Raw genomic sequence first — 14,808 nt, forward strand, 5'->3', positions numbered from 1 at the left:
TATTGTACTGGGGATCAAACTCAGGACCTTGAGCTTGCAAGGCAGGCAGCGGAACCACTGAGCTAAATCCTTGGCCCTAAATGATATATTTTTAAAACATAAATGTTATGCCATGGGACAAAGACATTAATGTAAATTATTCCCTTACTAAGAATAGGCAAATAAAACATCTTAGCCAAGTATAGTCAGTAAAATGTTCAATTTGGCTGATTTATGTATTTCCTAGTTTGTGCCTTTTTTCTTTCAATTTTCTTTTCTGATCTACACCAAAATGATCATTTTTTTTTTTTGGTAGTATGGACTCACCCCACTAGATAAGTACTCTACCACTAACTACATTCCAAGCCAAATTTCCCCCTTTTCATCAACTTTATAATGGATCCTCTAATGAAAATACTCAAACATCAGATTTTCAATAACAATTCTTAGGAACTCATTTCAGAGAATGTTTCTTTTCCCTCAAAGACAGTCTGCAAAATGCTCATCTTTATAACTTATTTCCACAACTTACTGCAGTACAAACAAGGTCTACAGATGCTGTATTTTCTGTTGTTATTTTTCTGCAGCTCCTACCTCCCTCTTTGATTACAGGCCTCGGTATTATTCCCCTGATGGGTACAAGAGTAGAGTTCTATGCTGCTGTGATGGTTGTAGCGTGGAAGGGAGACTTCCTGCCTGAACCCAATCCCATAATGCTCTTTAGCTCCAGAGTAGACACAGGGTCTCTACTACATGCCTTCTCTGTCCACTGCCCATAGTTTCCACAGTTAACCCAGAAACTCACTGTTTTAACATGACTGACTACATAAGTTTCATATTTCTTAGTTGATTTTCATATGGTGTTATTTTTTTAAGTTAATATTTTAAGCCCACTTTAAAGAATTTATCATTTAAACAGCACTGGAATAACCTCAGAGATAGTAGTAATGTTTTAATTGTTTTTTTTTAATGCTAGGGGCTGAATGTGTACCTTGTGTACTACATGAGGCTCTAAGCTCAATTCCCAGCAAAGAAAGGTGGAAAGGAAGGAAAAGGAAGAAAAGAATGGAATCTTGAGTACTGGCAAACATTGGATATCAATACACAGCCTATTATTACATATTCAAGCACAGCATTTATACATTATATTCAAAACAAAGCTATCTGCACAGAAATTATTGTTAGTAGATGGAAAACAGAGTGAGTAACCAACAATTTATTGAGTACAGCTATTCCATAGTTAAAGACCTACCTATTTAGTGACTGCACTTATGGTCCACAGCTCAGACTTTCTTTTTTGTACAGATCTGTTCATCTTGTTTATAGAGCCTCAAAGTCTTTTCCTTGTACAATACAACTTGTTTATATGGTACTGTAAGTTTGTGGATTTTATTTTGCAGTACTATAGTTTTATGTTCTGCTATACATTACAGAAATGCATGTAAGAGTACTACAAATAAAAACAAAGCCATCAAGTTGGAGTTTCCTTTGACCATCTCTTTGTTCTAAATATTGTAAGGTACATATTATATACAATTCTCATTTAGCAACCAATGCAGTTAACAACCTAACTGAAGGTGCATAACGATCATTAAACAAGAAATAGCTATGCTTATGTACTCTGTAACAATTCTTTGAGTCTAAAGTGAAATTGTTTTTCATTTAAGTGGAAACCAGTGATTACAAATGATAAGATCGCTTTTTCAAGAACTGAATGGTGTTGTCTACATGGTTGAGTAATGAGATAAAAGATCCAATAATATTTCTTTTTTGCATTTCTGAAACGTTCTAATTTCATTCCAGAACTTGACTAGCTCCCTCTTATCCTCCACCTTTGCTCCTTCCCTCCGATCAATAAGACCCTTCCTGAGACTTGCCACGATGAATATCACCTTTAGTCTCTGATTAGCTTAATTTCCAACTTCTCTATCATTAGTAATGATGTTGCTAAGGTAATCAGAGGCATATCTGAGCAGTGAATCTGGGGTGAATTCTAGTGAATCTGAAATAATTTATAAAGGTAAAAAGTTGAAATAAGCAATCTTACTAAGTAAAATATAATTTGAAATGCCCAAATAAACTTTGAAATCAATATAGTAGAGTTGTCCAAAAACTTAAGTCACATTTGGACACTTAAGTTTTGTTATGTGGGAATTTTAAATATTGGTTTTATGTTTCCATATGTCTCTTTATGGTGTCTGTGTTTTAAAATCACGAATCACTTCTCGCATTTCAGTTTAACAACTAAAATGTTCTCACATCCAAGATTTACAAGGAATTGGGACATTTTGGTTTTTTTTATTCTAGCAACCAACCATTAGCCTCATCAGGAATGGAAAATTGAAACGCTGTAGAGCAAGAGTATCTCTGGTTTAAATTGTTTAACACATCGGTTCTGACAATTGGAAAAGCCTATTCAGAAAAGATGTCAGCAGCATATTAGAGTACAAAAAAATCAAGGAACAGGGCTGGGGATTTGGCTCAGTGGTTCCGCCACCTGCCGCTTAAGGGCCCGAGTTCCATCTCGGGTACCAAAAAACAAAAACAGCAACAACAACAAAAGCAAGGACCCGGAGTCTTCCCTACGTGAGAAGGACACACTGCGCTGTCTTTGCTTTGCAGAACTGCCGCCCTTACAGAGCATTTCACCTTCTCAGATCTGAAGTGTCCAAAACACTTTCCTTAACCACAAACGGATGAGGCTGAACTCTGTGTGAGACCTCGGTTTTTGTAACCTTTTGAGTGAGTGTAGGGAGCTACGAATGAGACAATAATGTTGCCCTGTGATTGCTGAGGGCGTTGACAGAGCAGAACAAGAATGCTTTGGTTTTCTTGGTCTCTGTCCCTGATCGCATAGCAGGTCATTGTTGGGATTTACCTCCTCACCTGCAATTTCAAGAAATGGAGGACTCCACGGCCCTGTTAAATTTTGTCGTTAAATACATAGATGTTCTACCCTACTGGAATCAGAAACTATCTAGATTTAGATTGTCTGAAATCCCTTTCAGAAATGCTGCCACCGTGTGGCACTTCAGAGCTATGACCAGAAGAGTTCCGTGAAGGGTCATAGTTCTCAAGATCACGGGAAGCCAGCGAGGTCTGTTACCAAAACTCTAATGTCACACTGAGTCATTCCCGTGGGCACAGGGTAAACGACATGGATCCTGTGGAAATCTTGTTTTTAGACTTTGTGGGCTTCCCTCCACTAAATTAAAATCATGACAAGCTTATGTGGTAATGTGTTTAAAGGGGGAAAAGGGGTTTTAAAGGCAGAAGTCAGCTTTGCGACTTTACATCCTCCGTGTTTTAAATAGGCTCTATTTTAAAAAAGTGTATGCTGATAACCTACAGATCAATAATATCAATTCATTTGGAATAAGTGCAACTCAAAAGAGACAAATTCCCCCTACCTACTGTTCATAAAACCTTTGGATTAATTATACTACTGACAATGTAGGGAATAATTTACTCTGTATTTATTTATATAAAAGCAATATTTGGCAAGTAGCACTGACACCTGAGAACTAGTGTAATAGTAGGGCCAATTATCTTTAATCTTAATTTACAGCAAGACTTACAATGCAGACATACAGTAAATAAATAGTGTGATATACATTTCACAACTGAAAAAAGGTACATTAAGAAGGTAAATAACTTAAGGTAATATTAAATATTTAAAATGGACCCAGGGCTGGGAATTTAGCTCAGTGGTTCCACCACCTGCCTCGCAAGCACAGGGTCTGAGTTCAATCCCCAGTACCAAATTAAAAAAAAAAAAATGTAGACTTAAAATGGACCCAGAGCTCTGCAAACACTGGATTCTGCTCTAATATTCAGACTTCCTCTGTAATTTTCTTTCAGTTACATACCTTTTAAGTGCTTACTACAGTGTTTCTTTTATAGACATTAACTTTTTTTTCTGAATAACTAGCCAAATTTACATATCCTTGGAAAAAAAACTAGAAAAAGACAAGTCAAAAATAGAGTCTGCTCCTTTAAAGGTGTGAATTACTCTTTAATATGCACAATTACAACTCCCCTCCTCCTAATAACCCATTCTATTTAAAGACATAACAAATCATGATTATCTGCTCCTGCTAAAACCTTCAGCAACAATTAACTCACACATGTAGACCTTAAACTATTCGGGACATGTGTATCTAATACTGCATGTGCCATGTACAGATTGTTTTCTGGACAAGCTTCTCAACACCCCTTGTGAGCCAGGTAAAGACACAAGTGTAGGCAGGTGACATGATTTGCCCAACATCACACAGGTCATTAGTGACAGTGGGCCTGGAAGCCACCATCTAATTCTCGAAGCTTTACCCTCCAGCAGGCATCCTCGTCTTAGAAAGTTAGAAACCGCTTTCTGCCTCTGCAGCTTCTAGAGTAAACTACCATCCTCCTGCTTTCTGCAGTTGCATAGTTTATATGTATAGGGTCCGTGATTCAGCGCCTCCAAAGAACTGAAACAGTGCCAGGAAGAGTCCTGTCTTTGAAAGGTCACTGGAATGCTACCTGAGCAGGCAGGAATGGGAATCTCAAGGTCACTGATGCCATCTGTCTACACAGCAAGCTGTTACAGACTGGGAATCACAAAACTATTGAGCAGTCAAGCAGAGGGGGAGGTTTCTGAGCTCACTGTGTGCCTGAACAATCGCCTTCTAGTCTTCAATCAATACAACATAGAGGCGGATGTGACTGCAGATATGACCTTTCTCTCAACTTGAACAGAAAAAAATTTCATCCTATATAATTGTAGTTAGGGCTACTTTACATTAATAATTTTCTCCTAATCATAAGCTACAACTGAAATCTCGGTGAGAACTATAAGCTCCTTTCTTCTTGTTTCTTATGGAGTCCCTAAGTGTTCAAGGATGCTGAATGCCAGTCTCATCCATGAAAAGCTAGTTAATGATACTGTGCATAAGTAATATTTTAACTGTGGAGAGAGAGAAAGAGAGAGGTTGTATTTTCTTTTCAACCACAAAACCAAAGAGGGAAGTGTGGGAGTAGGTGGACCGGGCATGGCAGAAATCTCATGACTGAGTCCCCGCCTCCCTGTACTGGTGGAAGGCGTCTGCAGCAGCATTTAAATTCCGCAGGCCCGGGCTGTCAGCAGCAGCAAGAGGTGGCAGGAGCAGAGCATCCTCTGGCCCCAGACCCAGCTGCAGCCTTCTCAGCCGGACGCCAGCAGAGGTAAGCCCTCCCTTGGCTGACCTGTCATTGACACACTCAGCCGGTTCTCACGAGGCCGCCAAAACTGTAAAGAAAATAACTTCCAGGGTATAGCTGGTATACTTGAATTGTGCTAGTCATGAATAAGCTGGTCAGATGCAGCACAGGTCTCCTGGATTACAGGTTCCTAGGTATTTTGAAATCCAGACAAATATAAAACTTAAAAATGAGCCCCACTGATTCCTAAAGAACTAAAACTACTGCTTCTGATCAGAAAAAGATAAAAGTCTGTCCTTTTGAAATGATTGTTCCTGCAACATTTTAAATGTCTGTATGATTGTGGAGGCAATTGAAAGGATCTCTCATGCTAATATGTATAAGCCAATGATAATGATGTTTTTTTGAGAGTCACAATTTATCTTATCTTTAAGGGGAATACAGTATCTTACCTTCTTGATTAGCTGTTAAAATGTATGACACTGCATAGGCTCGTTATCACAAAGAGAAAAGCTGTAGACTGTTTTCAGTGGTCTCTTTTCCTTTTAAAATTTCTCGAGCACCTTACTTAAATAGCTAACTTCCACGATAGCTTCATTTCACCTAAGTACCATCATCTTAATTTTACATAAAAAGCCTGTTTGAAATGCATGTTGGTAAAAGGAAGACGACAAATCTTTTTCATAGTTTAATTTTCTCTATGTGTTTTTCTTCCCTGAAAAAATAGGAGCCTTCATACAAGTTGTTATTTTAATTATTAAACCACTGTTGACTTGTTTTTAGGACAGCTAGTCATATCAGGTAATAGTGGGTCCTCTAAATTTCAGTCAGTAAACATAGACATAAAATTCCCCTCTCCTTTGCTAACAAGAATGAAAGGAGGGGTGGCAATACAAATATTAACTTGAAATTCCAAAATGTTAAAAAAGTTTCTTCTAAAAAGTTGAAATGATTCCATAAAACATACATTACCTGTGCTTCTCTTCTGATGCAGTGCATACAAAAGATGTGTTTTAACCTCTGAGGATGACAAATGTTCCTTACAAATATTTTTCAGGAAAAGTCATAACCATGAGAATTGCCCTGATCTGTTTTTGCCTCATTGGCATCGCCTACTCCCTCCCGGTGAGTACAGCTGAATCATAAAGAAAATTCTGGAAAATAAATGATTTGTGTGTGGGGAACACATTCACATTGCAATTTTTCTTCATCTTTTCTGTTTCAAAGGTTAAGCAGGCTGATTCTGGCAGCTCTGAAGAAAAGCTGGTAAGCATCTTTTAGGTTCAGCAGACAGCTCAAATTATTTATGTATCTATTGCTAAAGGTGCTATAAAATTTACTTTAATTTGAATTATCTTTCACAATCAGGCCTGTTAAGTTCTAAGTATATACTGCCTGCCTGTTATAGATCTATGATAGTACCAAATACAATATAGTTTTTTATAAATATATTCTCTTAAAGCTAAATTCCATGTGTGTGTGTGTGTGTGTGTGTGTGTGTGTGTGTGTTGTGTGTGTGTGTTTTACTGGGGATTGAATCCAGAACATTCACATTGAGCTACATCCCCAGATCTTTTGTGGGTTTTATTTGTTTGTTTGTTTGAGCAGGGTCTTGCTTTTGTTTGTTTGTTTGAGCAGGGTCTTGCTAAGTCTCTAACTTGCTCGGGCTAGATTCAAATTTGCAGTCCTCCTGCCTCCTCCTCCCAGAATGCTGGGATTATAGGTGTGCACCACTGAGACCAGCTTAGGGCTTTTAATATAATAAAATAATGTCCCAGACCATTGTCACTTACATAAAATAAGTTTATGAATTTGTGTGACTTTTTCTTTTCATGAATCAACATGCTGTTCTGGAAGCAAAAAACTACATCCTCTATGTATTTAGAGAAAAGCTGAGCTTAAAATATACCTCAGCTGTTGATCAGAATTGCTTGTATGATTATAACGTTCACAGTATCGCCTAAGATATTTGCTAAGAAGCCCATTGTGAAAAGAAAGTCTATGCTGTTTGCATCTATTGTGCTTGTCAGCTGACTTGAGATCACATTTTCCCAACCAAGCATAAGACCAAACCAAATTATTTATCACAATTATTCGAGCAGCACCCTAGATGTACCTGCCCCTCCACAATAGATGAAACCAGGCCAACCAAAGAACAAATGAGCCTTGTCCCAAAGCTAGACAAAAAAGCCACACAGTTTGGTTCCAGAAGAGCAGAATACAAGCCAGGCTAGAGTTGCCCGGGGTCACGGGTTGCTTAATGAAACAGCAAGAGAGGTGCTCTGTGAGCACGTGTGTGACCCGTATCTGCCTGCTATGTGAGCGGGTGTGAGCATGTGTCTGTTTTCCCATCGATTTGGATCACAGGCGTTGAATCACAATAACAAGCCAGGAAAAAGTAACATTCTCAGAAAAGATAAAGACCAACTTAGAGGTGAGAATAAGTGCTGCTTAAATGGAATAAAATATGGCAAGGATGTATTTTTAACGTATTTTTATCAGTCCACATTTGCAACAGAAAATGTTTCCTTCTGTGGAGTGGTGCATGAACATAACGCATCTTAATTCCCTCTTCATCCCCTTTCCCGTCCTTCCCTCCCCCTTCCACCTACGTCTTGATCCCTTTCTTTTCCCCCCTTCGTACATTTTTGCAGTGCATAATGCTTACAGTCCTTGCGTGGAGTTGCTACTTGTACAGAACACATCTTAATTCCTTTTCCCATCCCCTTCCCCTCCCTCCGTCGCTTGGTGCCCGCCCCCTTTGAGAAAGATCCATCTTCCTGCTTCCCGTTATCTATCTTTTATTTTGCTCTTTATTTATACTTTGAGTTTCTTAAAAGGCACATGAAGCCAGGGCAGTAAAGGTCATTCGGTGGTACTAGGAGACACATGAAAAGCTCAAAGCTTACCCTTGTAGAGTTCCAGAGATTTCGAGCAGTAGGAAATACGGGAAAGTCTAGAAGGATACACACCTGAAGATGATCTGTGCCCTGTTAGGATTCCTGAAAAGCTTTCATTCTGCTCATTTTGTTCATCCATATTTTCTTCATATCACTTTTATTTCTTTTTTCTCATTGAGTTTATTGGTACATTTTAGGTATACAGTGCAGTTATATTCATTATTGGGATCTTGTCCTTTTACATGACAGGTCTTGGTTCTCATTTTTCCCATTCTCCCTGCCCTCCCTTCACCCCTCTTCCCTCCCCCTTTACAAACACTTCATTTCCATTTCTTCATTTTCTCATATTTTTTCTTTTCCTTTACTAGCTTTCCCCTACCGTTCCCACTTTCCCTACACCTTTAGCCCCTTTCTTCCTATTTCACACTATAAACTATAATAGTACATAAGATCCTAATGATATAATGTATTACTTTTAAATTATAAATTTAACCTTAAAACACTGTCTTCTTGAGCCTGCATTCCATGTGCTTCATTCAGAGCCAGCCAGGAGAGAACAGCTGGGTGTCACTTCTGCTCCTCCACCCTCTGTGTCCCTTCTGGGCATCTGTGTAAGGGACTGTGTGACCTACTAGGGTTGTCATGCTCGGTGACTGCACCTGGACTTGATTGGCCTGGACAGTTACCTACCAGATGACATTTGTTCGGAGTAATTTCCATGTCTCTGTGTTTGCACATTGTTAGCATTTTCCAGAGCAGCAACCTACTAAGAAAAGGCCGCCATGTTTTCATCTTCGGTACCATCGTGCATAGAACTTCTATGCCACGAAGTTGATACTGTATTTCTCACTGCCCAGTGTGACAGCCACTGGACCGAAGTGGCAATGAAACACTCACAGTGTGGCCAGTGCTGCTGGGGAACTTGATTGTTTTTGTTTTGTTTTATTTTCATTTTAATTAACTTGCATTTAAATAGCTGCACACGGCTGAGGATACCATATCCGACAGCATAGCCCTAAAGTTCCTCTTGGTTCCATGGAAAGGAAAAGATGTTTTAGGGCTGCTTTACCCAGAGGAAATTTTAGCCAGCAAAAATAGAACAGGAAGCAGGATGAGAATCTGAGGTGAGAGCCACGGGGACCAGGTTTGAACGCTGGATGTCACTTGTCAACAATTAAGTACACAGGGGCTATTTTTCCTGATCAGTAAGCTGGGGAAACACTGGTACCTCTCCCATTGAGGGATAAAACTAGTATCTGTAAAATACCTCAGAAGAATTCCTGCTCCACAGTAAGTGCTATTAATTCCATAAATGAAACTGCAAGAAAAAATAAACAATAAAGGAGTTTGTAAAATTCCGGAATATTGTGCAGCAGGGTTGGCAAAATATACTTGTTTTCCCAGCTTATAACTTTGAGATTCTTGTGTTTCTTTTCTTAAAAGTGAAGAATATGTGATTTTTTTCTGCAGCTCTACAATAAACTCCCAGAAGCTGTGTCATCGTGGTTAAAACCTGACCCATCCCAGAAGCAGAATCTCCTAGAATCACAGGTATTTTCAGATATCTTTCCAACCACCATGATAGAAAGCTACCACAGAGGCCAGCTAGTGTCATGGATCCTTGTCACCTCTTGGTAAATGTGTTTCCGAGACAAATAGATCTGCCAATGTGAGCTTCTCCCTTGTTAAGCTGTCCACCAATGAGTTTTAAAATAATGCCAGCTTTGGATTCAAAAGACACACTTTTGAACCAAAACTGATTCGTGTATGGTGTACGCTAATGATGTCCTTCCTTTTCCAGAATGCTGTTTCCTCTGAAGAGACTGATGACTTGAAACAAGAGGTATGTTCTTACTTTAAATCAAAGATCCATCATGAGAGACTAGGAGAAATCCATCACTTGGGTTCTCTTCTGATGAAATTCCATTAGCAAGTTTTCCAGCAAATTATCAGTCTAAAACATGTACTTACTAAATGTTAGAAATGCAAGGCTTGTTTGGATAAGTTTAGTGTTGTAGTAAATGTCGACTGATGCCTGCTATTCAAAATATTAAGCCTACTGCAATTCATTTCAGATATTTTCAAAACATTTAGTATCATTAATCCTACAAAAGTCAAAAATTTGACTCTCGAGTGTTTTTGTTTCTAATGATAATTCAGCAAGTACTCTTTTTACTAGGACCATTAATATATTTGTTAAGCAAAGAGATAAATTTATTTTCTTTAAGAGTCAGTTTGAGGGCCAGGGATTTAGCTCAGTGGTTCCACCACCTGCCTTGCAATCACAAGGACCTGAGTTTGATCCCTGGTACCAAAAAAAAAGAGTCAATTTGACCAGGTATCCCTAATAAGGAAAATTAGATAAATGACCCATTATATTTGCTCGCTTGAAGTTTAATGAAACTTAATTGGTTCCTTCAAAGGAGAGATCTGAGCTGCAGTGCATACATACATGCCCCACAGTCACGTTTTGCGTACTTATAATAATATAGGGAAATGGTTATAGGTTTTGGTACATACTATAAAATATGTATGATGTGTTATCTTAAGGATTTGCACTGCAAAAAAATCTATCTCACAAATCTGTATCTGTTATATCATTAAACAGTAAACTGAATAATGTGTGGTATGTGCAAAGAAAAACAATGTTATCCATATGAATATTATATATTTGACTTGAAAATATCTATGAAAGTGATTTTTTTTTATTGGAAACCAAAAATAGCTCAGGGTGTTATTTCATTTATCCCAGTGTAAAAGGGAAATTAGAGGATGCTTGCATTAGCTCCCCAAAGCCTTGGATTACACCGTGAATGCAAAGATTCGGACCCTAAATGAAACAGAGTAAAAGCCTAAAGCAGTATAAAAGATGAGGGAAAATAAAACCCCAGACACTAATTTGTGGCCATCCTGATTGTTAAAAGATGAGGGAATAAAACCCCAGACACTAATTTGTGGCCGTCCTGATTGTTAGACCCTCCCGAGTAACTCCAATGAAAGGCACGACCACATGGACGACGTGGACGATGACGATGACGGAGACCAGGACTCTGTTGACACAGATGACGATGATCATCCTGATGATTCTCACCATTCCGATGAGTCTGACCATTCTGAAGAATCGGACGAAGAGGTCACTGATGCTCCCACAAATAGTCCCGAAACCCCTGTTTTCACTCCCATTGTCCCCACCATAGAAACATATGATGATGGCCGAGGTGACAGTCCAGCTTACGGACTGAGGTCGAGGTCCAAGAAGTTCTCCATTTCTGATGCCCAGGTAAATCCCTCAACAAACACACCCAGGGGTTATGACGAGAGCTCAGTTCTAAGGAGCCAGTCTTCATGTTCATTCGTCATTCAGCAACCAGGCAGGCATTTATTAGCAATCTACTTTATGGCCACTAAAAATGCAAAAGCTTATTCTATTTGTTTTTAAGTCCATGTAATTTCTTCCTAATTTTTGTCTCTCAAGCAGATTTCTACTTTTCCAAGCCCCAACTCTAAAGCATTTATTATATGTACAATTTTATAGAAAAAAAAAGAAAAGAGATTTGAGCAAACAGTAGTTATTTGCAAAATATAATGATCATACTTTGAAACAAATACCTAAGAGGATTTGTAGAGTCGCAAACTATCCTGAACCTAGAAGCAAAGACTAGGTAGACTGGCTTCTACCTAGTCTTGCCACTTTTTATCCACTTTACATTTTAACTTTTAATTTATTTTCTCTTTATATAAATCAGAGATAATGAGACCTATCTCCTAGGTTTCATTACATATAAAAGTGATGTACATGTTAAACTAGATAACATAGGAATGGGCTTAGTAAAGTAAGTACAAAGTACTGTACTTGCTGACACTATTTTTCTTCAGCCAAATTTAGACAATATCCAGTGTGATTTGGCCCAAACATTAGAGATCAAAGGAGAAGTATAATGTCGCCATTGCTAGCTGTTCATGTAACATTTCCCCCGTTGTATTCAGTACCGTGATGCTACAGATGAGGACCTCACCTCTCACGCGGAAAGCCAGGAGTCCAGCGATGCACACAAGGCCGTCCTTGTTGCCCAGCACCTGAACGTGCCCTCTGACTGGGACAGCCATGGCAAGGACAGTCATGAGTCCAGTCAGCTGGATGAGCAGAATGTGGAGTCCCACAGCCAAGAGCAGTCCAGAGAGCACAAACGGAAGGCCCGTGATGACAGCAATGAGCACTCTGATGTGATCGAAAGTCAGGAAGGTGCCAGAGCCAGCCAGGAGCTGCACAGCCACGAAGACCCCAAGAGTAAGCAGGAAGATGAACACCTGAAAATGAGCGCTTCTCGTGAATTAGACAGTGCGTCTTCTGAGGCCAATTAGAAAGAGAAAAGGAAATGCAATTTCTTCGCTTTTAGTAAAAAGAAAAAAATGCATTATAGAGAATCAAGAAAACATGAAGTGCTTATTTAGCAGGTGAATGTATATGTATGTAGCTTTGGAAATTAATGTTTTCAATCATTCGTTTAGTTTGTTGCTTCGTGGTAACATCCTTATAATCTAAAAGCTTTAGCATTTTGTCTGTGTTCTTTCCATAGAAGAAATGCAAGCCATCACTGCATTCTAATGTTTGTTATTCTCTTATGAATAGAAACGTATGTAGAAGCAAACAAACTACTTTTACGCACTTATTGGAGAGACTATAACATTTTATGTCACCACAGTCTTTTGTTTTTTAAACTAGTGTATATTTTGTTGTGATTATTTTGTTGGTGTGAATAAACCTTAAATCTGAACTATAATGAAGAGTTTGGTGGTGCCTATTGTATTTCTCTTTTGGTTTCTCATATGTTGTGGTTTCTAAATACGCCTTTAAAAAATTTTGAATTCTCTATTTTCCCTTGAGACAAAAGCTCAAGATTTAAATTGTGGATGTTCAAAGAAGAAATAAAAAAATATGAATATAGTTAAAGAAGGGACCACAGGAAAACTTATAACCTTAAATTATTATGACACAGTAAAAGAATGAAAGTAAATAATTTGAGTTTTCATCTTAAAAAATTAGAAAAGTGCTACAAAGTAAAGAAAAAATAAAATGGATGGCAATAACATCAACAACAAAAATAACAAAATAGATAAACCACCAACCAATCTAATGAAAAAGGGTAGAAGAATTTTTTTATAAATCATAAAATAAAAACAAGGAAATTACCAATGAAATTTAGGACATACTAAAGGTCAGTAAAAACTACTTTGTACAGTTCTATCCAAATTAAATGAAAAACCTACAAAACTTGGATCATTTTCTTGGAAAATGCTATGCACATCCTCTGTGACTTATGATGGGATTGCATTCAGATAAACCCCACTGTAACTTGAAAATATTGTTAGGTCAAAATGCATTCAATACACCTGATAGCAAACATCACAGCTTAACAACACAGTACACTAGAGTCAATTGTTGCTCTCTGACCACGTGGCTAACTGGTTGTTGTTTCTCCTGCCACTGCCTAGCCTCAGAAGAAAGTGTTGTATTACCTATAACAGTGACCAGAAAAGATCCAAATTCAAACCATGGGTTCCGTCATACTCTGCATCATTTTCATATCAGCATGAAGTAGAAAAAGTGTAAGTCAAACCTCAGTAAATCATGATCTTGTGTGGAAATTGTAAAATATAAGCCTGTGACAAATTTCAACATTCATTGCTAATTTTATAACATGGAAAATTAAAGGGAATACTTCCTTAACAAAGTGCAATATTTTATACTTTGGCCCCCAAATCAGCCTCATACTTAACATAGAAACATTAGAAGCATTCCCATTAAGATCAGAGGCCAGGGATTTATCTCTGGTTCTGCCACCTGCCTCTCAAGCACAAGGACCTGAGTTCAATCTCTGGTACCAAAAGAAAAAAAACAAAACAAAACAGATGATCAAACAGAAAGCAAGAATGTCTTCTATTTCCACTATTTTAGTATCATGTCAGAGATTAAAAACTAATGATAATAAGATAGTAAACTTTTGGATTCATAAGGCTTCAGAAATAATTAAATCACATGTGAATTATATAGTATTATATTTGGCAGAGAATCAATAATGAAAATAAGAAACAGTAAATTTGGTATAAAATAAAATTTATATAAAATTTACCTAAAACACTAAAAACTGAAACTATTTGGAAATATATGTCCTTAATATTGAAACAAAAATGAAATACTGATAGGACATGTGCAAAAACTGTATGAGGAAAGCTATAAAAGACTGTTGCAAGCCAAAAAGGAAAACTTGAATAAATAGATAACATTTTTATTTATGTGGTACTTTTCAACACCATAAAGATGCCAGTTCTTCAAGTAATACACATATGTAATATTATTCCAATAAAAAAGTAAACATTCCCTGGAGCTATTCAAGCTAATTCTAAAGTTCATATGGAAGAACAAAGATTCAAGAGTATGAAGGAAAAATTTTTAAAAGCCAGCAATAAGGCAGGACTAGCCCTAATGAATATCAAAACCACTAGAAATAAAAACTCTCTAATAACAATAATGTGGTACTGGTCCATGAACAGACAGACCTGCAGAAGGGAACAGTACATCCCACGTACATGTGAAAATCACTGCACAGAGCACTTGGGAAAGATGCACTTTTTAATAAATGAGGCAGATAACCATCTGGACAAAGACAAAATTACATTGGTAAATTCAGCCATACATCCAAGAAACCTCCATATAGACCACAGATCCAAATTTAAGTGGAAACTATTAGAC

General features: G+C 37.8%; 1 protein-coding gene across 1 annotated transcript; it reads left to right on the forward strand.

The window, feature by feature from the left end:
- The first annotated feature begins 5,006 nt into the window (after window positions 1-5,006).
- Window positions 5,007-12,844, forward strand: Spp1 (secreted phosphoprotein 1). The gene is made up of 7 exons (XM_010606743.3): window positions 5,007-5,181; window positions 6,215-6,282; window positions 6,385-6,423; window positions 9,528-9,608; window positions 9,859-9,900; window positions 11,032-11,337; window positions 12,045-12,844. The coding sequence occupies exons 2-7, from the start codon at window positions 6,229-6,231 to the stop codon at window positions 12,417-12,419; spliced, it is 897 nt and encodes a 298-aa protein (XP_010605045.1). The 5' UTR covers window positions 5,007-5,181; window positions 6,215-6,228; the 3' UTR covers window positions 12,420-12,844.
- The last annotated feature ends 1,964 nt before the right edge of the window (window positions 12,845-14,808 follow it).

This window comes from Fukomys damarensis, unplaced genomic scaffold (genome assembly GCF_012274545.1).
Source record: "Fukomys damarensis isolate Sample0158 unplaced genomic scaffold, DMR_v1.0_HiC HiC_scaffold_37, whole genome shotgun sequence".
NCBI classification, from domain to species: Eukaryota; Metazoa; Chordata; class Mammalia; order Rodentia; family Bathyergidae; genus Fukomys; species Fukomys damarensis.

Bases quoted from the DNA above. Each gene is read 5' to 3' on its own strand.
- Spp1 (XM_010606743.3), top strand. From the start codon at position 6,229: ATGAGAATTGCCCTGATCTGTTTTTGCCTCATTGGCATCGCCTACTCC. The intron at 6,424-9,527 runs GTAAGCATCTTT...TTTTTTCTGCAG, and splicing joins GCAGCTCTGAAGAAAAGCTG to CTCTACAATAAACTCCCAGA. The intron at 9,901-11,031 runs GTATGTTCTTAC...CCTGATTGTTAG, and splicing joins CTGATGACTTGAAACAAGAG to ACCCTCCCGAGTAACTCCAA.